We start from the raw sequence: 24,745 nt of genomic DNA on the forward strand, positions 1-24,745 counted from the left end.
TCCAAGCCTCACAAAAGATAAGCTACAGGGGGATAAATTTTGAAACAAACAGAATGATTACAACATGACACAATTTGTTGTAGCTTTGTGGTTGAGCATATTTAAAATGTTTTTCTGTTTATCTGCACTACATTTTGAACTACATTCAACAAAATAGACTGTATTTGCATGCTGTGCTCATAGATAGTGAGGGTATATGATTTCTGAACTGCACAGCTATTTGAAAAACAGATGGTTTATTATTGTGATGTGTTACTACTAATATGTTTCTGAGTAGTAACATACATAGCTAGAGCAAGTATTAGCACTCATCTTGGAGAGCTCAATAACCTATTATACAAACAGAGCTGTTCTATGTTTAAAATTATAATCAAGTTTTCTATCTGAAGAATGCAGGCATTGTATTAGTGCTTTCAAGTTACACATTTAAAGACAAACAATTTTTTCCTTTCAGTTGGAAGAAACTATATACAAATCCTGGAAGAAAAACCCCCAGAAAGCACTTCATATTAGCAGACAGTATTTGACTACATGCAACTAACCCTTTTGCAGAAGATCAGCATCTCCTTTTTCTACCAGTTTACAGTAGATGTTATGAAGTTGAAGAATTTTACCATACTTCTTGTAACAGCTGATTAAAGCTTCCAGAGCTGCAGGCATGTCATCCCTTGTGGAATGAAACAAAACAAGAATAAAAACATTCTGAGCAGGAGAAATGCATGCTGAAACCACTTATATCTTGAAAATTTCACAGTAAATTCATTTAGCAGTCTATAATCCAAGTGTTTATTCCCCCCTCAACTGTATTATTTTTGATTGCATGGCCACTGTTCACTACAAATTAGCCAAAGGTGTGAGTGTTCCACAGAATTAGATGCACCTAATTTTTGAACAATATTCTTAAGTTATGCTGTGTCCTATCTTGACAGAACTCAAATTCCATGGAAAATTTACTTAAGTGTTTAACAGCTTTATTTTTCTCATTTGTAAGTAACACCATGTACACTCTATTACCTCTATGTCTATGTTTATACATTTCCAATTTTTAAGCTCTTCACAATTATTCCACAATATTTTTGTTTCAGTATAGATTGCCAGAGTTAACTCTGATAACCACAGCTCTCTAGACTGCTTTATATTGGTTTTACACCTTAACAGACTGCCTATAAATCATCTGTTGATGTCCATGACCAGCATTATTCCATTCTATATGAAAATCAGAATCCAACAGATATTTTCTCCTATAAAAAGTACAATTTTTGCAGTTAATTCAACCATATAGTAAGGTACCAAAATGTGTTTTATGCTGGCCTATCCACGTCACAGAGACATGGCACTCGTGTATATCCATGTAGTAGTAAGTGTGCAAGACTGCATTAAATGCATTTAGTCAGGAGCCTTTGAGCAGCAAGTCCAAATACCATGCTGAGTATTTCCATTTTTGGTACCTCAATCCTGTGCTGAATTTTCCCCTATGTATACATTACTAACACCTTTAGAAGTATACATGATTAAAATGCAAAACTGAAAAGTCATAAAAACAATCACAGTAACAACAAATATAAAACAACCTTCCATACTGTGCAACTAACAGTACCTCATCATCTGCTGCAGACCTTTTTTTTCGAAGGATTACAACCCAATCTTGAAACAAAGCCAAACAAAACAAAGCAAAAACACTGAAAACAACCAAGGACAATCACAGAAACACTGGTAAAACAATATGTCAAGTTATTCTTTGACAGGTAAGATTTAAGCTGAAACAAACCAAGACCACACACACAAAATGTATTAAGTAGCCAAGCAGTCAACAAGACTGCATTTTAGATTTCAAGAACCTTATTTGATAAGGGTGATGTAAGTTACCAAAGGAAAAAAAATTTTTTTTTAAAAATCACTTAACAACAGTAGCTGGAAGACTGACTTGAAATAATGTTTTAACATTCCTGAAGCAACCTTATTATTGATGAACAAAACTTAAACAAATCAAGATACTACTGTTAAAACAAGCCCAATTCAGATGTCCTCTCCTCACATTGTATTTCTTGTGCAGCACAAATTTTGCTTTTTCAAAGAGTGAACTATCTAAACTACTATGTACTACTATCATTATCTAGGCTAATATTTTTAAAATTTTTAAGAGTAAAACACAGTAGAAGAAATAATTTTATTCAGTAACACTGGCATTCTTACAAAGAACCCAAGATGATGGATTTCTACCTTATCCCCCTTACTGAGCCCTGTTTACAGTGCATCTTCTGGCACCCCATGGAGTCATTTGAATTTTTGTCATTTGGGGTGAAGACTAAATTACAGGTTAATTTCAAAACTGCAAGTAGATGTTGCAGGCTAGATTACTGTCATAAAAGCGAAATACTATGGTAGTTACCATAGTCAGATATAAAGATTTATATAATCAGTATTTTTCTCCTGCTTTAGATGCAAGTTCAGTTAACATGTAAAAAAAAAAAACAGTTTTACAGAAAACTACTCAATTTCTAAGGAGGCACAACAACATTTATACATTCAAATTAAAGTTTTCAGTGATAAATCTAGCTTTACAGACTGATGCTCAAACAGCTATGGTATTGTCTCGGCTGTATTCCTAAAGGATTAAAGTGACTGTTTTTAGGTCAAAGCTATCAATAAATGAATGAATAACTGGAATGTCATTCAAGCAGTAACATTAACAGTTTTCTAGTGCCTACATGTATACTTCTGAAGGCATTAATACTGCACATGCAGAGAAAAAATGTCAGCAAAGACCTGAGACAAAAATAAATGGAAATACTGTACTTGTTACTGGGACTTACTGCTCAAAGGGGCTGCATAAGTCTGCATTTAAGGAGTTCTGTATCTTACACACTGACTTACTGTTAAAACCGTTTTGAATCTATTGAAATCAGATATATTTGTTCAGTTGCATTCAATCAACCGACCAGTCATCCACAGTTTACTAGAGAATGGGGTTTATAAAACATTTAAATGCTAAATCTGGCAAAGACAAATATAAAACAATAAAACACAGAGAAGTTCAGATTTCACATAGAAATTGTTGGTACCATTACTGCAAAGAAAAAATGATCAGGGTTACACTTGTCCTTCAGCTTGTATGATTTAACAACCTGCAGTATTTTTTAACTGTCACAAACTGCAGTTAATTCCAAGTAAGTACCAGCAGCTACTTTTGTAAGCAGTTTTTACAGTCCTTTTAGAAAATGAAAATAAGGAACTCGCCGTAGGCTTCAAATTTCAGGTAGAGGTAACATTTTAATGTGTTTCTTGTAATGCTTAACTATCATAAAAAGAGCTGCAAAAAAAAGAATTTCTACATTTTAAGAAAATGCTCTTTAGACATAATGATTTTAAACTAACAAACAGCTGTACATTTCAATGTATTTGAGAGTCTTTCCGTGAGAAGTTATGCATGTCAAACACCCTTTTATCCTCCCAAAGGATACTTACTACAACGTTAAAAGCCTTGTCTAAAATTACTATTTAATTAATATGGTTCAAGTCAAAAAGGAACAAAAAGCCCATATACTCATAGCCATGTTGGAAAAACCAGATTTCCAGCATCAGTTTGGAATACACAGTATTTAAAATGTGAACATAGATGATCCATGCTTCATTTTGAGTTGGCCAGATACTACTCACAAATAAGTCTGTCACAAATATTTAAGTCACTCACAAATATTATCTGTTCAGGACTAATACCTGTTCCACTTAAAGATTAGGTGTATTTTTCCAAAATATTGAAACTTGCTCTTTTAAAAAAGAAGATATACTATTATTTTTGAATGACAGAAGGAGCCTCAGCCATGAGTACATTCTGCTTGGCCCTTATGCAGTCCCAGAAGAGTCCTCCTTTGGCATCATTTTCCAGCTTAAAGTTATGTTCAGGTTAAGACACCAAGTTTTTTGATTCTTTTGGTTCCTGTTTAGAATGGCTATGAAGTCCAAGGTATTACGGGTACAATCTTCCAAAATATTTGTGTGGGCAATTTTAATCACACAAAGCTATCTGAAGAGCCAAAATTACTCAGCTGTGTGAAGGTTTGCAGGACACACTCTGTAGCAGGACTGGCTCTACCATGCAGGGATACTTCAGCTCTCCTCACTTTCAACAAGCCACTCCCCTCTTGCTTTAAGAACGTAGCACTACATCTAACCCTTTTACTTGTAATAAACAACTTTCACAACCGGAGAGTCTGCCTGATAAAAATAAGACTCCAAATATTGATTTTAATTGGACTGAAGTGCTGCAACATTATGCATAAAGCTTTAGTGAAGTGGCAATTTACCTAAGGGGTTTACTGATTGAAAAGCTCTCAAACCTGAAATCACTAGAGAGGTAGAAAGAAAAAAGGGACTCTCTGGGGTGGGGGTGGAGGGTAGCCTGGTAAAACAAATCCCTCTCTACAAATCTGAAGCAGATGTTAGTGTAGAGGGAAGTCAATTCAGCAAGGTACAATCAGCTTTACAAAAATTATTCTGTTAAAAGAGAACGGGCTCTTGAAAGAGCTAAATGTGTTTCTGTTCATTTGCTGTACTAAGGAATCTTCAAGGAGACTGGTGTTGCAATTACAACTAATCCTCCCCAAAAAATTAACTGTGTTGAAGGCTTTGTAATTTCCCTAGGTACAATTTAGCTGTCACTTACTTTAAAATTTACTCAAACATGCGTTCGGAACAGCACTAACTTCACATGTCAAGTGCTTTCCAGCCAATTGAGTCTAAACTGGAAGTCGGTGTTAAACAACTGAATGATTAGACAAGATAGCTCATTTCCCTGCTCTTTTGTTCAGAATAAAATGCCACATTTACATTATCAGACTCAACAGGATTTTCTGACAGAGGGAGAAAAAACCCTAGTGAACACTGTCCATAGCAAGCACATGAAGCCTGTCATTTACCAATCATCCTTCAAAAAGCAATAGCCATGAATGTAACTTAATTACGACCCAATGATCCTTGACGAAAAATCATCTTATCACTGTCCTGTCCCCATAGGGCAAATGAGACACTTTTGTCCTTTGGCACTGATGATGCTAAATTCCTAATTGCAATAATGGAGTAAGAGAGCCAAACATCCCTAATTTCATTGCAACATGTGAAGAGTTTTAATAAAATATTCGAAATAAAGCCACTAAAAAATAGAAAAAAACCTCTCCCCACTAAAGATATGTGTCCCCCACTAAAAATACCACTTAATTTACAAAGATGCCTATTTTCAGAAGTGCATATACAAGTCAAATAACTTGTAAGTGCTACAGAATTATCTCCAAAAAATCACAGGTGATTTTAACTCCATGAAAACAACAGAAGGAAAATTGTCAAGGCACTGCATTCATGCTGTATCTACTACATACGAAACTGATCCAAATGGCTTTATATGAGACTAATGACAAATGAGCACATAATGCTTTGCTGGACAATGCTGTATTAAAATACACAAACTATTTTTAAAGAAAAACAATCCAACTATAACCTTTTTATCATTTAAGATACAGATAGTAATTGCTTGTGTTCCCTGACTTGAAACTACAAAATATTTTACTCATATGATCTGTAACACAATGTTCTCATAGTTTACCTGCAAATTTTCTTCCCTCTGCTTTAAGAGCACTTCTTATAACAGGAATTAGTAAATTTCAAACCTGAAGATGTTTTTTTTCTTTCTTTTCTCAAAGATGAGGTTAACTAAAGCCAAAACTACAGTCCTTAAAATCTTAAGAACTTTTACACGGTGTAGGTAACACAAGTTTTTCTAATTATTAGCAGCTGGAAAAAACAGTTCAGACGTATTTTAAGAAAACAAGTTCTTTATATCCTTGCAGATTTTTGTCACACAATCCAAGGGAGGTTTATCACACTAAATGACAGACAAAGATCATGTGGACTGTCTCAATTTTTAATGTGATTTTTCCCATCTTGAGAAACTATTCAAGGTCATAAATAAAAATCAGACAATTCAATGCAGGGGGGAAGTTCCCCTTACCCAGTGTCAGAAAATCCCCAAGGTAAGTATGAGTTCTCTCTCTAGTTACTTTAATTAAGTATTTCCCAAAAATATTAAAGGCAAAATGCCCATTCTACTAGAATGTCAGCTTTTGTAAAGTTATGTTGTCCATCATCAATGTTTTTTTTCTTTTCCATGCTCTGCTGAAAGTTGTCACTTTTAACTTGCACTAGAACTACTACTAGTTCTTTAACAGGAACTTAAGAATATTCAGGACTGGAAGAAAGGGGTAGATGAAAACATTTTATACCTACAATTGTTGAAATCTTCAAAAGCAAACCACAGATTCTTTTACAGGCAATTAAAAAGTTTGAAATAAATTAAGAACACAAAACACTAGCACAAGCACTGCTGTGGAACATTTAAAAATACCCCAGAACTAATTTCAGAGGCATGCTGATGACCTGGAGCTAAATGACAACATTTCAGCATGATACCTGAGCTGTAGGATGGCAAATAAGCAGCACTACTACTGAAAGAAATTACTAACTCTTATTTCAGTCACTCATAACTTTCAAAAGACCCTTAGCATATCTAAGGAAAACAAGCAAACCCCAAACCACACTACCTCCCCCTCACCAAAACAACAAACAAAAAAACACCCCAGTGAAAATGCAGTTATTCCTCCCAAGCAAATTATGCAGAAAACACCTTGCAAATTTTGTCTGCTATCAGAGAAAATGCAGTCTCTCCACCCATAAGGTGGTAAAAAAATCCCTTGGAAATAAGCTTACTTTGCATTTTATTTATAGATATGAAATGTATCAGCAGCTATACAGGTGTGTGCCAATGACTTCTAGACATACAATTCCAGTCTGGAACTATTTACTCCTTCATGAAAAGTCCCTTTATTAATGAAACTTTTTCAGAAAGTTCTACTAAAAACATTAACGCAGAAGAATGTGGAATCAAATTGAAGTAACACTCATTACTATCCCCCTTTTCATCTACACATGATCACACCTTTATCTACACCATCATACACTACACTTCAAGTGAAAAGAGCCCAAGAAGCACCAGGTACAACTTGCATGTCAATGTGCATAAAGCAATTATGTAAAATGCAGCTGCTCTTATGCACACTGCAAAGCATATCAGATATTTTTTCCGACACATTAGTTACATATGATTGCAGTTAAATTACTTTTTTAAACATCTGCCTGGCTTGTGATGCAACCAAGGCAGAGTTACTGACTGAGAAGATGTATAGTATATTCTTAACCATTGACCACTTCACTAAAACAGTTTTTAAAAGAGAATGTACATACATCTACAAAGAGTTACCTCTTTTTCAAGAATTTTCAATACAGAAAATGTTATACTGACCTTGCATACCCAGAATAACTACAAGAACTAAAAACCCCTACATTGCTGACTTACATAATACTATGAAAAATTCACTTTTTTCATAGGTATTATATTTCTGCCAATAACATTTTGTTGACATGAACCAAATCTCAAGAAATTGATTCATAAACTCTAGCTGCAAGAGTTGAAAATCCAGGAACTACAAAACTGACACACAAAAGAATAATAAAAAGATTGCACATATGGTAAAGGAAAAGGGATTCTTGCCTCAATTTTATTAAGAAATTGTTATATATTTCATACGTATGTTAATTCAAATATACTACACCTCATAATAAAAACTTATGGAAAGGAATATGACACATGGAATTGAAGATACTTCCCACCAGAATGCCTGTATGAAATTCCTGTTCTTTAATACATGGCATAAAAAGTATATATAGGCAAAACCCCTCAAACGTAACAGATCAGACAGTATTTTCTTTGAATTTTAAATTCAGCAACACAGCAGCCTACTGGCAATGATATCTAATTATTTGAATTAAGAATACTTCAGTGTTCAACAACCGCCCTGCAACTCACCTGAGATATTTTGGAAACAGTAAAATAATGCTGTTTTGATGTGAAAACACGTTCCACTTCACCACAAAAGCTGAGATTGCACCTATCACACTCTGAATAGCTATTCTGTCAAACAGACTTTAGAACAAACTAATTCATAAGCATATTCCAACATATAGCCACTTCATCTCTGATGTGCCCATAAAACTGTTGCTCCCAGTGATCATGACATAATGTCTAGCTGATGAAAAGAGACTTAGCTAAATTAAGAAAACATATTTGTTCATTACTGCTCCAAGATCACTTCAGTATTGCACGTGCGTGAGCACTTCCAGACACGTACGTACGTGCAGCTGTGAATTGCGTACACAGGTCACAGAACACAAATAAATATCATAACTTGTTTCATCTGAAGCCCAAGCACAGCTTACTTTTCAAGGTGAACTGTAATCAGAGGGGAATGAAGGGCAGCAGTTTGCACCAAGCCCAGGTTCGCAATGGTCTCATGTAATCGACTCACTGTTTCAACATCACCTCGCATGGCAGCAGCATTAAGAATGCGGAGAAAAGATGCAACTGTTCTGCCTGAGATAGGAACATCCTTCTCTTTCATCTCCGTTAGAATGTTAATAGCATCTACAATGAAACAACACAAAAGACCCTTAGGTAATTTCATGTAGGGAAAACAAACTGCTATTAAAACAGCATTTCAAACCCAGCAGGAATGTAAATTCTGGTGTATAATGCCGATTTCAAGTTAATTACTACTTGCATTTCTAAACGAGACTACAATTATAAATCCACAATAGCATGGTTTTATCATTTTGCTGCAACTTTGACTACAAATTATAGATAGAAACTGTGTGCCCACTCTGCACCACATAACCCTGCACAGTCTGCCCTATAGCTGCAAGATTCTACTAAATGGATGCTTTTATCGTTCAATGCTAACATCTGCTAAATCACTCCATTGTTTCTTCAGCAGATGGCTTGTCACGAGGCCAGATAATAAAGATATGTTTACACTGTATATACAGCCAGACTAATGGTCTGATACCGATAGGGCCTGTTTGCTGTGTCGATACTAATTAGCCAAGGAGAGCCAATGAAAGCTTTCTAACAGACTGCATGTTAAAACATTAGGTTCATTAAGCTTCATTAGTAAGGCAGAAACAAACATTTTTGTGTACGGAATAAGTGCATTTTTAGAATGTTCTTAATTATTGCATAGCCAGAATGTTTTGAGCACTTTACATTTGACTATGTTTATGAATTATTTTGTTTTCTGAGGGACATTTATGCTCTTAAAAGCAAACTCATATTTTCAAACTGCTTAATGTAGAGGTAGACATGATCTGATTTTTTATGATTTGGACAAATCATCTTTGTTTACTATTTTTCTAACAGTACACTTAATAAGAGGCCAGGACAAATTTCAAAGGCAGATCTTACATGAAAAAAAACTCTATTAGCTTTTTTGTTTTATTTTACAATGTTTTAAATAAAACCATTACATGGTTTGAGCCATGTTTTATTGTGTTAGTGTAGTTGTTACTCTACAAAATCAGAGAACTCAATATTCAGAATCACCTTCTAAAGCTAATGACATAATGACTTTTTAAAGATCAACCAAATCATGTAAACCACAGAATTACATTAGACTAAATTACAAAAATGAAAGAGCTAACAGCTTAATGCAGACATCTAGAAATATGAAATAGGCAGTTGGCAGAACACTCATTAAAAAAACCAAAATTTCTAGGCAGTTTACAGACTGAATATAAAATTCAATAGGAAACACAAAAAAGAATAGTAACAGAAAAATATATACTTTATGGAAAGTTAAATTATTTTTTTGCAGTACTTGGCTCTTATGAGGAGGTTATGTTTATAGGTTTTATGTTCAGCCTTCAGACCTTCTTAAGCAAAAACAAAGCCATTAGTCTAGGCACATACGCAATTTGTGCCATAAGTCATGATCTTCAAACTCAATCCAAACAGCAATGCTAATAAAAACTAGCTGCAGAAATGCAAAAAGCACTGAGCTGTGCAAATGTAAATGACAAGCTTGCCAATCCATTAAAACTAATGGCCTGCACTGTCCAAGCATCTCTGGTTGAATTCACATGCAAATTTGTATGCAAAATGTTCAAGCACTTTTCAGGACATGATATACCATTAATATCAACTCACATTTTTATTCTTGAGGCAAGATACCTTTATTATATAGCAGAAACACACAACGAAAGCAAATGGATTACCTTCTAGTCTACCATGCTTTTCTAAGACTTCTACCAGTGCTACGTACTTTCCACTGTCAAGAGCAACAGGTGAATTCTTAGGGAAGCTAGAAATTAAAGCATTAAGAATTTTATCAACAGAGGCTCACATATTATAGCTTCAGCTTCAAGATATTTATTTTTTAAAGTACATAACAGCAACAGGCCTAAGAGCTAAAAATGATAGTAAGTCTTAAAGGAAAAATCTGATAGAATTTAAAAGACGCACCATTAGAACATGATTTAAAAATATTATCCACGCACCTTCCCACCCTCCAAAGCCAAAGGTTATGTTTTTTGAGAAAGAGTCAGATGGTTTAATTAATGATTTGGTAGTTATTGCATAAAATAGGGTATTTTTCAGAAGCCTGGGAAGAAAAAAGTGCAGATGACTGGAACAGGGCTATATTTTTTTTGATAGAGAGACTGAAACTATTCACCTAAGTTACAATCTACATTTTTGAAGTTTCTGCTATGTATTGTTTCTTTTCTCTGGAAGTACTAAAAGTTAATTCCTCCACTGCTGCCTTTTTTTATAACAATCCAAATACACACTTCTTTGCAATATGAGGCTACACTTGAGGGAGCTCAGTAAAAATGTGTTACTGCTGTGAAACTCCAGCAGAAGACTGAATTTCACTTCCTGCAAGCTCACTCTGGGGACTGTGTGAGAACGGAAGTGCAGCCAAAGCCAAGACACAACCGTTATTTGTAAGGTGGCAAAATTCTTGACATTCACAGCTCAGTCACTTCACCTAATTTCAAACACTAGCAGGGTGTAATGAGCACCTGCCCACCAACCTACTGTAAAACCTGAGCAAGGATTTTGTGAGAGAGAGAACCTGAAAGTCACATATAGCTTGCTCTTGATTCACTACAGCATCAGACCAAAAGGAGCCTTTCAAGAGAAAAATGAAAGGGGCAAATATAAGGATCATCTGTAGGAATTTGCTCCAGGCTAAGTCATGCATAGCATGTTTTAGCTGGGAGCTAACTTTTACTGCCAAGGTACAAAGAACTGAATATAAAAATTTAAAGTAAAATGCTTGTTGACAGTCTTAAAATAACACTACTCAAACACTGCTATTCTAAAAACAATATAGGTGTCCTGCATACTGAACACATTCTAGGTGCTTTCTAACACACAATACAGGTACCTATTTTTAACTGCAAATTAAGGCAAGCTTCAATTTAGACAGTATGTATGTTTAAAATAAAAATAAAACACATCTTATGTAGCAATTTGCCTTTTTCGAAATTAAAAAAAAAAATTACTGACCACATGAAGTAGCTGCTTCTAATGTTCAATTACACAAAGCAAATTTTTTGTTTCCAAAAACCACACCCATGACTGTTTTAAATGCACATACATTGTTGGGGAAAACTAATTAAAAATGGATGAGGGGGTTAATACTCAACCTACTTAATTCAACAAGGTCTGTGTATCAGCATAAATCTCTGTGACATGTTTCAGTGCCGGTGTACTTACACTTTTTCTTTCAGGTTCATTGCCTCGTCTACATTATCATGTCGACAGCACAAATTTATTAAGGCTGCATAGCCACCGACAACCATGTCCGGTTCGTATTTGGCTTTCACTTCAAGGGCTTTTTGCATATTCTAAAAAAGGAACAAAGCAAAGATGTGAACTAGAGGTAAAGTCAATCTGACATTTTGAATCTTATACATTCAGTGTACAGTTACATGACTGCTTTAGTGCTTTTAGTAGTGTAGGATCACATACGAAAACACAGTGCTGTAATGCTTTAGCACATTTTAAGAGTGAAAGCTGTTCTGCAAACATTATTTTTGTAGAACACCTTTTACATTAATTTGACAATAGACTTCGAAATAAATTTTCTTGCTTTGCATTTAATTTTCTTGCATTTTTTAATGTAAGAGACTTGTTGGTTTTTTTTTTTAATCCAGAGACCATGAACGTTATTAACCCATATTCTAAACCAGTTCTTACTTATTTGGAATTCATAACCATTTTCACCTGGTACACTGCCAAACACATAACAAAACTACTTTCTAAAGAATAAGAAACTACTTAATAATTCCATAGAAAGCTTATTTTTCTATAAATTCTTATTCATACGTTTGACCACTTTGAACTTGCAATGGTGTTTGCATCTAGGCTTATTTCATATGCAAAATTGTAGAGATACACGGCTGAGATACACAACTCTTTCTAAATTGTGTTCGTAGCAACAGAGAATATTGTGCTATCATCTGCACAACTGTTACTGTTCCTATATATACAGCTTTATAGGCAGGATCATACTGAACAAGAAACTGAACAAAAGTGTGGTGATACCCCACAAATTACAGACACACACTAAATGAATGTAAACTACAGCTGGACGCCTGCCGAATGAAGGCAAGAGACCCTTTATCTCAGAAGAGCTTTCCTCCTGCAGGAAAATGGAATTTCAATCCCTGCATTAACAACCTAGTAATATTTGAATTGCAAATGACTAGTGCATGTATCAGTTGCTTGACAATCTAGATATAAGAGACCGGAGCCATGGCTTGAAAGGACATTTGGCATGTATGATAAACCTATCACAGCTGTTACTATCATTCACTTTGCAGATTATTGTAAACAAACTTCAGCAACCCCAAAACATGCCATTCAAGGTGTTGCTGAAATTAGTTAACCTTTTGATTTAATTGCTTTTTGCACTTATGTTTGATTTATAAGCATCAAACCATGAAACCTGAAGCACTGCACTTGTCTTTGCTTAACTATGTCTTTCCATAACACAGTCATTTATGTCCCTTTAAAAATATAGCTATGTGTTTCCAATTATCTCTGCATTGCTTAAGATACCTCTTCTTCACAAAGAGCATGTATGAGTTGTTTCAAGACATCTGTAATAGGCTGGTTTTCAGCTTTTCGCATTTCTAGTTTCTTCTCCAAAGCAGACACGTCAGATTTAGCACTCTAAATGGAGGTAACAGAAAGAATGTCAATTGCAAAAACACCCTTCCCTGAACAACTTGTCGGATCACTTTAATAAAAGACAGACAAAATAATCCTCTACTTTCATACTCGAAGAAATTTTTTAATCATTTAAGGTGCTTTTATCTGTTTAAACAGTACATACTAATTGAAGACTTGAGCCAGAATACAGTAAAAAAAAACAAAAACAACCCAACATTAAGTCGCATACCTACAAAGGTCAACATTCCTATTGCTCTCACACTCAGTTCTTTGTATTTAGGGAAGTAGGGAGTAGAAGCCTGTTTCTTTTTCCATCTCCACTTTGCTCAGATCAAAAATGTAAAGACTTGACACTCAACCATTAGAAGCAGTATGGATTTATATGGTTCCTGCCACTCAAGTGGATCACTGTAATTTACAAGCATGAATTAAGCCTCAAACCACTACTGTTAACTAACTAGAACTTTCAAAAAATTATTTACCAGACAGGGAAACTGAGGCATGAAACCTCAGCCAACTCCAAGGTCAAGTATCAGGTCTGTGTGAAAATCTGGATAGCCTTTACTCCTACTCTGGAAAGTAACCTCTGAACTTAAAATGGTAGATTTAAATAACGTTAATATAGTTCCCTGATCTGAAAGCTAGTGATTACACTTCATCTAAACCCCATATCCAAACAGTATTATTACAGTAAGAACAAGCATAGCTATCTGTGAATTTACTTACTTCTGGAATGTTGTCTGTAGGCAGGGATTTTTTATGACACAGTAACCTTGCATCCTGAAATTCAGTAAGACAAAAATATCACTAATCCCCCCCAAAGTTCAATCTCTAAGTAAGCATATCATACTAAAAAGGTTTAAGGTAATTATATAATAGCAATGGTAAAAAAAGCTGTGTTCTGCAGCACTATTACACTGACTTGAAACGGCACTTATTAAATGTATCCCTTTCAAATTAGAAATGAAACCAGCTTCAACAGTGAAAAATCACGGAAAGGTTAAAAGGCTTACATATAATCACTGCATGAAGATATTGATACGAAAATTTATTTTGCAAAGGAGAATATATTCAGAGATTTTTTAGATTCAAAGTAATTGCTATAGAACCACAGACCTTAATTAATTCAGGAACTTGAGAGGAGTCCAGCAGTCTGCAAATGCCGCTGTAGTGGGTTGCAGGGATAACTATATTCTGTACCAAGAGGTGGGGAAAAAAATTATATGAGTTTTGAAACACAACCAAACTGAAATTTGTCTAACAGAAATTATCTCAGACGTAATTCAAGTCTCCAGCTCTTGCATGTCATTGAGAAGTGGTCTGGTTGTACTTAAAAGCAGCAATTTCAAACCTAATAGATACATGTCAGGCAGGACAGGCATTATGTAGCAAAAAATGAAATGGTACCATCTTCTTCAGCTGATGGAAGTATTGTCTCAAACGCTCCTCCTTGGCCTGTACCTCTGAGTCACTCATGCTGTCAATCAAGTGATAAAGAAAATAGCCAACAGCTTCTGTGGAAAAAAACAAGAGAAAGCATTCCACTAAAATTACCGAGACTGTCATGTTATCAAGATTAATTTATAAGAAATCATTTTGGTGTGAGATGTCACCCTGATGAGAGGCTCTGAAATGGCAACAATGATCACTGAGGCATAGAGATTATGTGGTTTGGGAGCACATATCTAACTGGTGAGTGAAAGGAATATTAATTATTTTCAGACCTAGTGACAGCTTTTCAGTACAGAATCTTACTTCAATCTATTTTTTTCCACTACTGTGTGACAGAAGTGGTACTGCCCAAGGCCTTCCCCCCCTTTCCTGCCTGCTACCCCAAATAGTTGCCACAAATATTTTGTCATTGCTCAAAAGAAAAAACAGATTTCTAACACTTTGCATATTTATTCTGTACATTTTACCCCTTATATTCCATTACCAAGCTACATTAAGTATTGTAATATTAATATAACAGCATACAAAGATATTTTAACCATTAGAGCAACTAACACTGAAGAAACTGCCTATTAGCCAATGAAAGTCAAGATGAACAGATTTTAGCAAGTAGTGCTAAGTTTCTTATCTATGCAGTGCAAAAATATATGGGGTCCTGTAGCCCTTCCAAGAACAGGAAGAGCATCAAGTATTGTCTTCCCAAAGATTAACTGTCCCCATACCTCCTTGTCCCTCTGGCTCCAAAAGGAGGGGGAAAAAACAAACCTTTATTTAAAAAAAGCACACTGAAAAAAAAGTATACTTATTTCAAGGTAGAAAATCTGGGATATGTTGCCTTACAAAATCAGAAGAGCTACTAAAGGTAAAAGTAGGTTGAAAGACTGCTTTTTTTTTTTTTTAAAGTATTTAAGCACTGATACTGTATTCCTTCTAAATCTCCATTTTGATCTATAAATTTAGAAAAGTAAATCATTATCAGCAAGATTTTCTTATAACTCTAAAAAAAAATCTTGTGGATCTCACAGAATATGCTGTGATTATTTGAATCAGGATTTTACCCAACATGTTTTCAAATTTCACTTTCAAAAAGAAGCAATCAGTGTTTACTGTTGTAATCCCTCAAACCCATCATTACACAGAAGAACGGATTTGTGGATAAGTTACAATCATAGAAATTGAAACTCTACCAGTTGGTCCTGGAGGCGTCAGGCAATAACGTTCATCCTTGTACAACAGTTCTGTTATCTGGTAAGACAGAATAATCGTACATTGCAGCCAAAAGAAGCAAGCAAGGACAAATAGTAACTGAAATTGAATTCTCAAAATAATAAAGCATCTCTCTGTTAAAGTATTATTCTTTACCACATCATAGTCATTCCCTAAGAAACACAAAGGGGTTTTTTGGTAAATAATAGGGTTTTCTTGAAAAAAATATTGCAAACAGAAATGCTTTCTGAGGTATCGCATTAAGACACAGAACACTCTAGTATTCTGTTTATATATCATTCTACAGGAAGTTAGCTATCCTAAGACACTGCTTAAAGCAAGTATTAACCAGTGGCACTCCTGAAGGTGCTACAATTATGTTCCAATTTACCAAAAGGCTGAAATTGGCCTATAAAGCTTATTTTTATTTATATTTTAAAGAAGCAGCTACCAAAAAAAAAAAAAAAAATAAAGGAACATCATTTATTATGCTCTGCTAGAATTAAGGTAACTAGTACAGCTAGTTCTAAATAAGCTGTTGTAAATAAGTGCAATTTTGAATGACAAAATATGCTTTCATAAAAATTAATTGCATTCAACTACATTTAGCACTCATTTTATCCATCATGCAAATCAAATAAATATATATATTTTACTTCCTTTGAAAGAAAAGAAGCATTTACCCAAAAGCCCCCACACCTTACCTACAAATACTTTAAGCGAAACGACATCACTTTAAAAATCATTTCACTGTTCTTAAGGAAACTAAGTAATTTTTAAGATTTAAATCTTCAGTTAAAAACTGAAATTGTGTTTCAAGAATTTTTGTTTTATCTCCCATGATTCTAGAATGCAATCTCAAAGAAATCAGAAGGAGATGCAGTCTCACTGCCAAAGTGCTGTGTTTTAAGTAATGACAAAAGAAAAGGAACCCTCACCTTCAATTGTTGATGAAAATGGATAAGTAAAGCCAGAAAATACCAAATGTGCAACTGAATATCTTATCTATTACTTTTCATTCTACTAACACCATGAACACTGTTCACAGTAAAACTACAGCATTTTTCTGCCCTTTTCCCCTCATCTTCCTATGACAAATCAATACACACTGCAATAAAATCCAAGGAAGTCATAACAGTTCTTTTGAATCAAATATCAGAATACTAAAAGGGATGAATTGTCCAAAAACATGTGTAATGTTATTCATGTCTGTTTATTTCCCAAGTTAGCATTTCTTATTTTAGAAGCTCAATGCATGTATTTACTCTTAAATTTAGTGAAGACAACAAAATTTATTTTTCTTCCATTGTGATGAAGAGCAGAATTAACTCTACATATTAACTTCACAGACTACAATCTCTTCAGCTCTCTAACTGTCCTTCAAAATTATTTTCATAATGGGACCAATAAGAGATCCCCTTTTTTCTTTCCCTGCTCTCCTTTTTTTTTTTTTAATGCAAAAAAGGAAGGATAGAGGCAGCAGACAAAAACATCCTCTCATGAGAATCATCCCATAATAGTAAAAGGTAGTAAAATGCAAAAAATTCTGTACTGATTTTATGCAAATCAGTGATCAGTAACTTTCCAAATCCCAATTTCCATTTCATTCCAAGATTTCTTTGCAAAACCTAAAATGTACTTTTATTAGTCAGCAGTTACAGTACTGAAGAATAACAACAAAAAGCAGAATGCATCCCTTCCCAAATCCTGAAACCACATCCAAAGCAGCATCTGCCAACATCTCCTCTATTCTAATGCTGTGCAAAATTTACTGACCAGGTTATATTGCTGTGTCTTTCTAATGTAGCCCTAACGTAGGGTCGGCAACAAGATCACTAATTTCTCTTTGATTTCATCCAGTTAATTTCTTTTATCTGGCTTTGACTTCCATGTTTTAAGTCATATAACAGGAACTTTGAAAAACTAAGTCTGCCTTACTATTTTATTAGCACTCACGTGAGGATAGAAAGAAAGTTTAGGGAGGGCAGGAAAGTGAATTGATGTCAGATGGCACAACCCTGGCAGACTTTGTTCCAGAAGCTACGGCCATCTTCAGCTGTAACTGCATTGATCTAGAAACTGCAGTAGCATAAGCTACTTGATTTTTCACAATTTCACTTAACTGTCCAATTTGAAAACTCAATTCAATACACTTGGTACAGTCTGCCACTGACAGAAGTCTTGCTCAAATTTATCAGGTCTACAATTTTCAGTCTCAGAATTCAGATTTACAATAATGCACCATAAACATGCAATGCCTAGAGAATCTTGATTTTATTTACAGTTTTGTCTCCACTTACCTTGCTCCATAGATGTACATCATCTGAGCTGAAGAGGGCAGCAAAGGATAACAAATTAAAAGCAATAAAATGATTTTACTCTTGTAGCTTTCTTTAAAACAACACAGAACATTAACACTGAGGATCTTATTTAGATAAAATTAAAATACAATAATTGCCACATACTGTTTAAACTAATTTTGTACAGAGTAAGTTTAGGAATTTTTAGGATACCCGATATGGTCATAATTTCTGCTAAAAAACTTAAAATAATGCAACATTCCAAATAGATCACTTACGACTAGAAAGTGTTTTAGTTTTGGTCTTAGTTCAATTTTTTAACATATCCTAATTGTATTTTTTTGGTTTATATTTTTCTATTTAGCATTTCAAGAAAATAAGCTTCACTCAAATAAGCTGCACTTTACATAGAAAATACTTGAGACATGGAATTTGCTAGAAAAAAAATCTAAGTCTCCTGTGCATTAGACTTTTAATTCACCAAGATAACTATGGTCAACTATTGATGTATTTATACTAATTATAAAAAAATAAATGAATCAAATCTCTTAAGGTATAATGTTCACTATAGTGAGAAAAACACGTAATATTTTAAAAAGGAGAAAACAAAACATAGAATTTCTTCCCTCATAGATTGGAACAGAACTTGGGGAAGAACACTTCTCTGTACATCATGAGGCTACATCCAAAAATCACATCAACCAGTTCACTAAAGTATAAAACCCCTGACATCTTAATGTAAGCCAGTTGTCTCAAGTATTAAAAACCTGATGTCTTCCTGTAATTCGTAGAACTTCAAAATTCTCGTTAGAAGCTATAACTTTTCAAGAACTGTAACTTTTCAACAACTATAAAACAGCATTAACATAGGCAAGGGTAAGAGAACAAAAACTTACGATATTATTTTATCTTCCTGTAATTCTCATTAGAGGAAAATGTCAGTGTGAACAGACACACAAAAAGTTGAAAGCATTCACAGAAGTTTCAGATTTTATTTAGGAGGTTCAAGCCTATGAAACATTTTTTCTTTCTGTGCAACTGCCACTTGTATTTGAAAATGAGTCAAATGCAGGTCCACACAGAGGAAAAAGAAAATGCCATCTGTGAGGTTAGTTAAGCTTTGTTGGGTGAACTCACTCCACCACTGACAGGATGACAATGAACTGCAGATATCAAATGCATCAATTTCCTAAAGTACTTGACTCTGAAATAGTAATGGCACATCAGGCAAATAGAATGGGAATACTTTGAAGCAGTTACTAGAGAAGAGCAGTTTCAACAGAAATCCATAAACTAGTCTGCCACAGACATTGTTCATGCATCCCTGGCATCCCTACCTTGTACTTTTGTACTCCAATCCTGAACTTTGTTCATTTGAACACTCAAGACCTGCATTTAGCCATAAAATTTTGCTGTGGTCTTTACAAAACCTAAAAATAGTCTTTCTTCTCTCCTATCATATCCTCAAGTTTCATGCTCAGGCTGTTCTAGCCATTAAGTTTAAAACAGAAAAGGAAATGTGAGTGGGCATGCTTTCAGAAATAATGTAAGGGTAAAATCTGGGCGCAGGCAACCTTGTACACAGTGTCTGAAACCAGGCAGCAAGAAAAGCAAACAAAAGAGTAATATAAACAGATAAACAAAACTTACGCCACACTTAAACGTGGCAAGGACAGCTGAAATAAAAAAACACCACCTCACCCCCAAAAAAATCACACCAAAAGACCTCTAACCTTAATTTCCATCAGAATTCTGAGTTTTTAGCCCAGATGTCCAATAACAGTAGGAACTGTTCTCACTAAGAGGGAAGTAACTGTTTCACTTGAGGAGACTATGATTTTTAGCAACTAGTTTGCTAGCAAGATGATGACATTTTAAAGATACTTTAAATCACATTCTGCACACCTGCACAGTTTGCCAGTAGCAGGGATATTTCAGGCTAGCATTTGTTGTATGTGGTAAACATTGGCAAGGTTTGCTTTCCAGTGAAAGTCCTACTTCAACTGGACATTTATCGATATTTAAAGAGAGAAAATGTGTTTAGAAAATCTTACTTTAATTAATACATACGAAACAGATAATTCTGGGACTGACTATTCAAAGGAATAGCAATATACTCTTACTGGATCTAAAACAGTATTTCACCTATCCCTTGGATGCCAAGGCCAGCCAGGGCCTAGCTAGCACATCCAATTTCAACACTGGCTTTCTTTTTCTCCTCCTTTTCCCATGATACAACAGGACCAGCTAGATAGACAGAACATGCAATTTACTAGGGAATTATTTTGGTCATATTTACCTGTTAGGTTTTACTAATATCCAACCCAAACAGTTCAAACTCACACTCATTACAAAACTCCAGGAAATTACAAAATCAGCCTTCAAACCCTGGTCCTGAGTGTATATTAAGTGGCAATATTAAGTGACTTCTCTTGTTCCCTGTGGTGGAGGCATGCTGAAAACAGAACCTATCATTCCCAGTGCTAAATGTTTGACTGGGGCAAGCAGTGCATGATAGAACTGCTAGCTAATTCACATATACTTGCATAAGCTTGAGACAACCTTGCAAGTTCACAAGGAACCTGCCTTGCAGAACGGAACCATATGGCTGTGAATACAAAGCCCTGGCAATGTAGCTCAGAACTAGGTGTTACATGTGAGTGTTCAGGAGCCATATTAACCCAGAGGGCACAGAAAGATAGCAGATGTAAGCAGAATATGCCAGGCTCCTACTGGTATTTCGTCTTCATCAAACACCCTATTGCTTTACAGGTTAATAGTAATAATCTTCAGTGAAATTTTACATAAGCATAGCTGTTGATAAAAAAGAGTGAATAAAGATAAATTCCCCAAATGTTTACTACCCTAAGTTTATATACTGGCAAATACCACAGAACAAAGAATACTGAAAATTTTTTTAATCTACTATATATAATGCTTCAAGTGAATAGCAGAGGCAAGGAAAATGAGAAAAGCAGGGAGGAACTACAGTATCCCCTAACTGACTTGGAATGCTACTTCTAAAACACAGAGCAGGGGGCAAAAAACTGGACAAACTCCTGCTCAACAAGACAAGAAAGAGAGGAAAATTTGGTACAGAGGTAAAAAAAGGTGTTCATATAACAACCTTACCTTTTAAAACCCAAAAGGAGGCTGTTTCTAAACAGACGACAATCAATAGCAGGTGTGTTTGCTGAAGACACTGTAAATGAAAGCAATGTTTCTCAATAGTCATTGTCAAAAAAATCCCTGAACTGCAACAACTCAGTAGATCATGTAAACAGACCAGCCTTAGAAAAGCTATTTTGATCGTTTTCTAAATGCTGACAAACACTTATAAATCAAAATTTAAAATATGAAAGTATTTGAAATGGTCCTGGTTTTATCTAAATCTGATCCATTTCAAAAGCAATCAAATATTCAGAGAGAGAGAAGTTTTCCCTCTACATTGTCTTTAATGTCAAGAGTTAATACATTAGCTTTTTATACAAATTATTAATTGCATAAAGCATCTTTGTCTGTAAGAAAGTACAAGACTAATTCCAAAAAGCAAAACAAACCTCAAACAATCCTAATCACAAAAAGCTGAGATATTAGTACTGGAACCAAAATAGATCCACTGAACATCCTAATTGTTTTAGACTGAATGCCTGCCTTAAAATAGGTTTTAAAATTTTGCCCCTTTTTTTTGAAATAATAATAAAAATAAAATTTTAAAAATCCAAGCAAAAAATCAATGGCACAACACTTTCTTAGGTGTTTGCTTCTGCTAGTGTAAATTCCTGACAAGAAAGGAAAAGTAGTTCCATCTAAAGTGCTATCCACTGAATTAAATTAAATCTAAGGGGGGGGGAAAAAAGAGACAAATATGCAGTTCTACATGTTTTTTAATATTATTATTTACAATAATATTTGAACACAAAGGAAAACTGCAAAATCACTTAAAATCAGATGTCCCTGAGAGATCATTTACAGTTATGCTTCATGTCCTAATCTTTACATAATTTCTTGGCTAAATATTCCGTACCATTCTACCTTCTTCCTGGAGAATTGCTGTCTCTCATTCCAGCACAGTAGACCAGCAAAGAAAAAAATACAGTAGTGGGTGCATTTATGTCCTGTATGAAGTTATCATCATCTCACTTCAGCATCACAATGGAATTAACTGCTGTAAAAACCTGACTGCACAGGGCCCTTTCAGCAAGGGCTGCAATATGGTAGAAGATAACCAAAATAAAAACACCAGCTCTAAAGGAACCCAGGAAGTCAAAGGCAAGAACATGCTAAAAGCACTTCCTTAGTCTAACTCCAGTTTTAAATGCTGGAACATTTCTTTTTGTTTGAAAATCTCAGGTAAAGTTGGTTTCAAGACCCCCTCAATACAAATTCTCCTCCAGCAGTATATTAAACTTTTTGCTCATAAAAAGACAAGCAGAAAAGCATCTTAGTATGCTCAGCTGCTGCTGACAATCGGCAACCTGGTTTCCTTAGCAACAAACAAGTCTGAGAAAATCAAGGGGCTGACAATGAAGTGGAATGGAACGGCATGATAAAGGGAAAAAGCGGCTCTCATGTACGCTGCCTTATGTGCCCAGATTCCTCAGCTGATGCTTCGGAGTTTTCATCTTGTCAGTAGCAGAAATCTATACATTATAAGGCATGAGAAGCTGAATCAATACACCTAGATAGCAGCCAGCATTAATAACCAACCTTTGCCTCCACTGACTACACTGATGAGACAATCTCAAACTATTTTCCATACTGCGTCTATTTTTCCCTCTTTGTAATACTGCAAAAGGAGACAAGTCAAAAAAAAAAAAAAAAATCAGCTGTTTAATATCTGTGCCTTATCATCACACAGGTGCTAATTAGATTTACTAGCATTCATTTCAGCTTGGTAAACTATTTACGGAGTAGCTTCCTTTAAAGCTCAAGTTCAAAGAAATTTGATATGTCTCCATGAATTATTAACCCTAGTCTTTGTAAACAGGAATACCACTACAAGATTTAAATTCAACTCACAAACAATGGCTAAATAATATAATATGTGATACTAATTTCATGGCAGTAAGACAGAACTCAACCTTCTACCTGTGCCTGTGTCATACTTTTAATATCATATACATTTACCATATACCAGGCATACATGTATTTGGGTCTTACAACAGATAAAAACCAGCCTATTTCAGTTAACCAGAATGAGTGGAGGGGCCTACATTTTCATGGAGGGGAAAAAAAACCAAAAAAACAACTATTTCACATTCCAGCAGAAATTTTATTGCTCTTAATAAACAGTTCTCCTTTGAAAAAAATTTCAAAGTTATTTTAGGTACTTCATTTTTTTAGGTCAATGGTTGGGTTTATGCTCTTTTTTTTTTTTTTGGTAATAAAACTAAACAAAATAGTGGGAAAATATAAGGTGAATCTTGAAGATTCACTGATGGGTAACTCTCCAATACCAAAATCAAATCACTGATTAGTAACTACTCAATTTCTTCATATGCAACACAACAGCTTCCCAGAGTTATGGTATATACACTACTTATTTCTGTATTTGTTAAATAAAACAGTTAATGACAACTGCAGCAAACAACTGCTTAAGCTTCCCCATAAGCTCTGGACACATAAAACTGTTGATCATTCTGTATCAAGTTTAGCTGTTTTATTAACATCTCAGTATACTAGGAAAATAAAAACTATTTATTTTTTTAAATAAAAAAATTTTGAAGAGACTCACATATTCCTACTTAACCAAGCAAATTATCCCATTCCATACATTTAAGTCAATGATGTAAATTAATTTTTGCAAGCACTGATCATCAGAACAGTCTTTGGAGAAAACTCTTAAACATGCTACAACTCAATGCCTAATTAACCAATCACATTTATACACGACTTCCATGACCAAGAGATCAGCAGAACACCCTCAGGTTAATGTCAGTGCCCACCAGTTCTTTAAAGTTGGTTCTTTCATTAGTAACTCTGTAGTACTTCAGAGCTGTATTGTTCCTCGCATTCTGTAGTCACTGATGCTGCAAACAACCACCTCACAGGCCTTGTGAAAAACAAACTCTTTGCTTAAGCTCTCGAAGTACAAAGGGTGTCACATTCCTGTCACAATCACAGTAAAGCTGTTATTTGCAAATACGTAAATCTTATGGCCAGGTTCAATACCAAAGAAGAATTAAACTGTGATTTATGGTTCAGAATTGGTAGTTTCAATCTGCCAAGTCATCATAGAAGACCTCACATGATAAGCACTTTGCTCAAGTTCCCCACATATCTTGAAACTTCACATTTGAATACAAGTAAACCTCTTAAGCTACAACCAGTCAACATTACCACCAAGTATGTAGTAACATGCAACATGAAAAATACTCACGTATAGAAAGAACGTTGTGCAGTCTCCCCCGCAGTGCTTCACTTCTTAGTTCTGCTATGTAGAGCCCAGCACTTTCAAACAGGCAGCCATTTTCCTAGAGAAAAAGCAATCAGCAATCAATCATGGCACTTCACACAGAGAAGACCTTCTGATACTTCATATTTTTCAACACTTCCTTCCCAAAGGTAACTGGTAGCTGCTGAGAACATAGCAAGTGCTCTACAGAAGTCTATATGGCAGCCAAATGAGTTGCTACTGATCAAAAATTTTTTGTATTGAAATCAA

General features: G+C 34.9%; 1 protein-coding gene across 2 annotated transcripts in view; it reads right to left on the bottom strand.

The window, feature by feature from the left end:
- LRPPRC (leucine rich pentatricopeptide repeat containing) overlaps window positions 1-24,745 on the bottom strand; it is an 87,368-nt gene that overhangs the window by 38,453 nt on the left and 24,170 nt on the right. For both annotated transcript variants that reach the window (XM_069009738.1, XM_069009739.1), the window contains exons 13-24: window positions 24,461-24,554; window positions 21,211-21,280; window positions 18,079-18,106; window positions 15,760-15,817; window positions 14,528-14,634; window positions 14,237-14,314; window positions 13,847-13,900; window positions 13,007-13,120; window positions 11,660-11,790; window positions 10,153-10,238; window positions 8,323-8,527; window positions 543-667 (exon numbers count right to left, since the gene is read on the bottom strand). In XM_069009738.1, coding sequence (XP_068865839.1) covers window positions 543-667; window positions 8,323-8,527; window positions 10,153-10,238; window positions 11,660-11,790; window positions 13,007-13,120; window positions 13,847-13,900; window positions 14,237-14,314; window positions 14,528-14,634; window positions 15,760-15,817; window positions 18,079-18,106; window positions 21,211-21,280; window positions 24,461-24,554 — 1,150 coding nt within the window. The remainder of the gene's footprint in view (window positions 1-542; window positions 668-8,322; window positions 8,528-10,152; window positions 10,239-11,659; window positions 11,791-13,006; window positions 13,121-13,846; window positions 13,901-14,236; window positions 14,315-14,527; window positions 14,635-15,759; window positions 15,818-18,078; window positions 18,107-21,210; window positions 21,281-24,460; window positions 24,555-24,745) is intronic.

This window comes from Aphelocoma coerulescens, chromosome 3 (genome assembly GCF_041296385.1).
Source record: "Aphelocoma coerulescens isolate FSJ_1873_10779 chromosome 3, UR_Acoe_1.0, whole genome shotgun sequence".
NCBI lineage: Eukaryota > Metazoa > Chordata > Aves > Passeriformes > Corvidae > Aphelocoma > Aphelocoma coerulescens.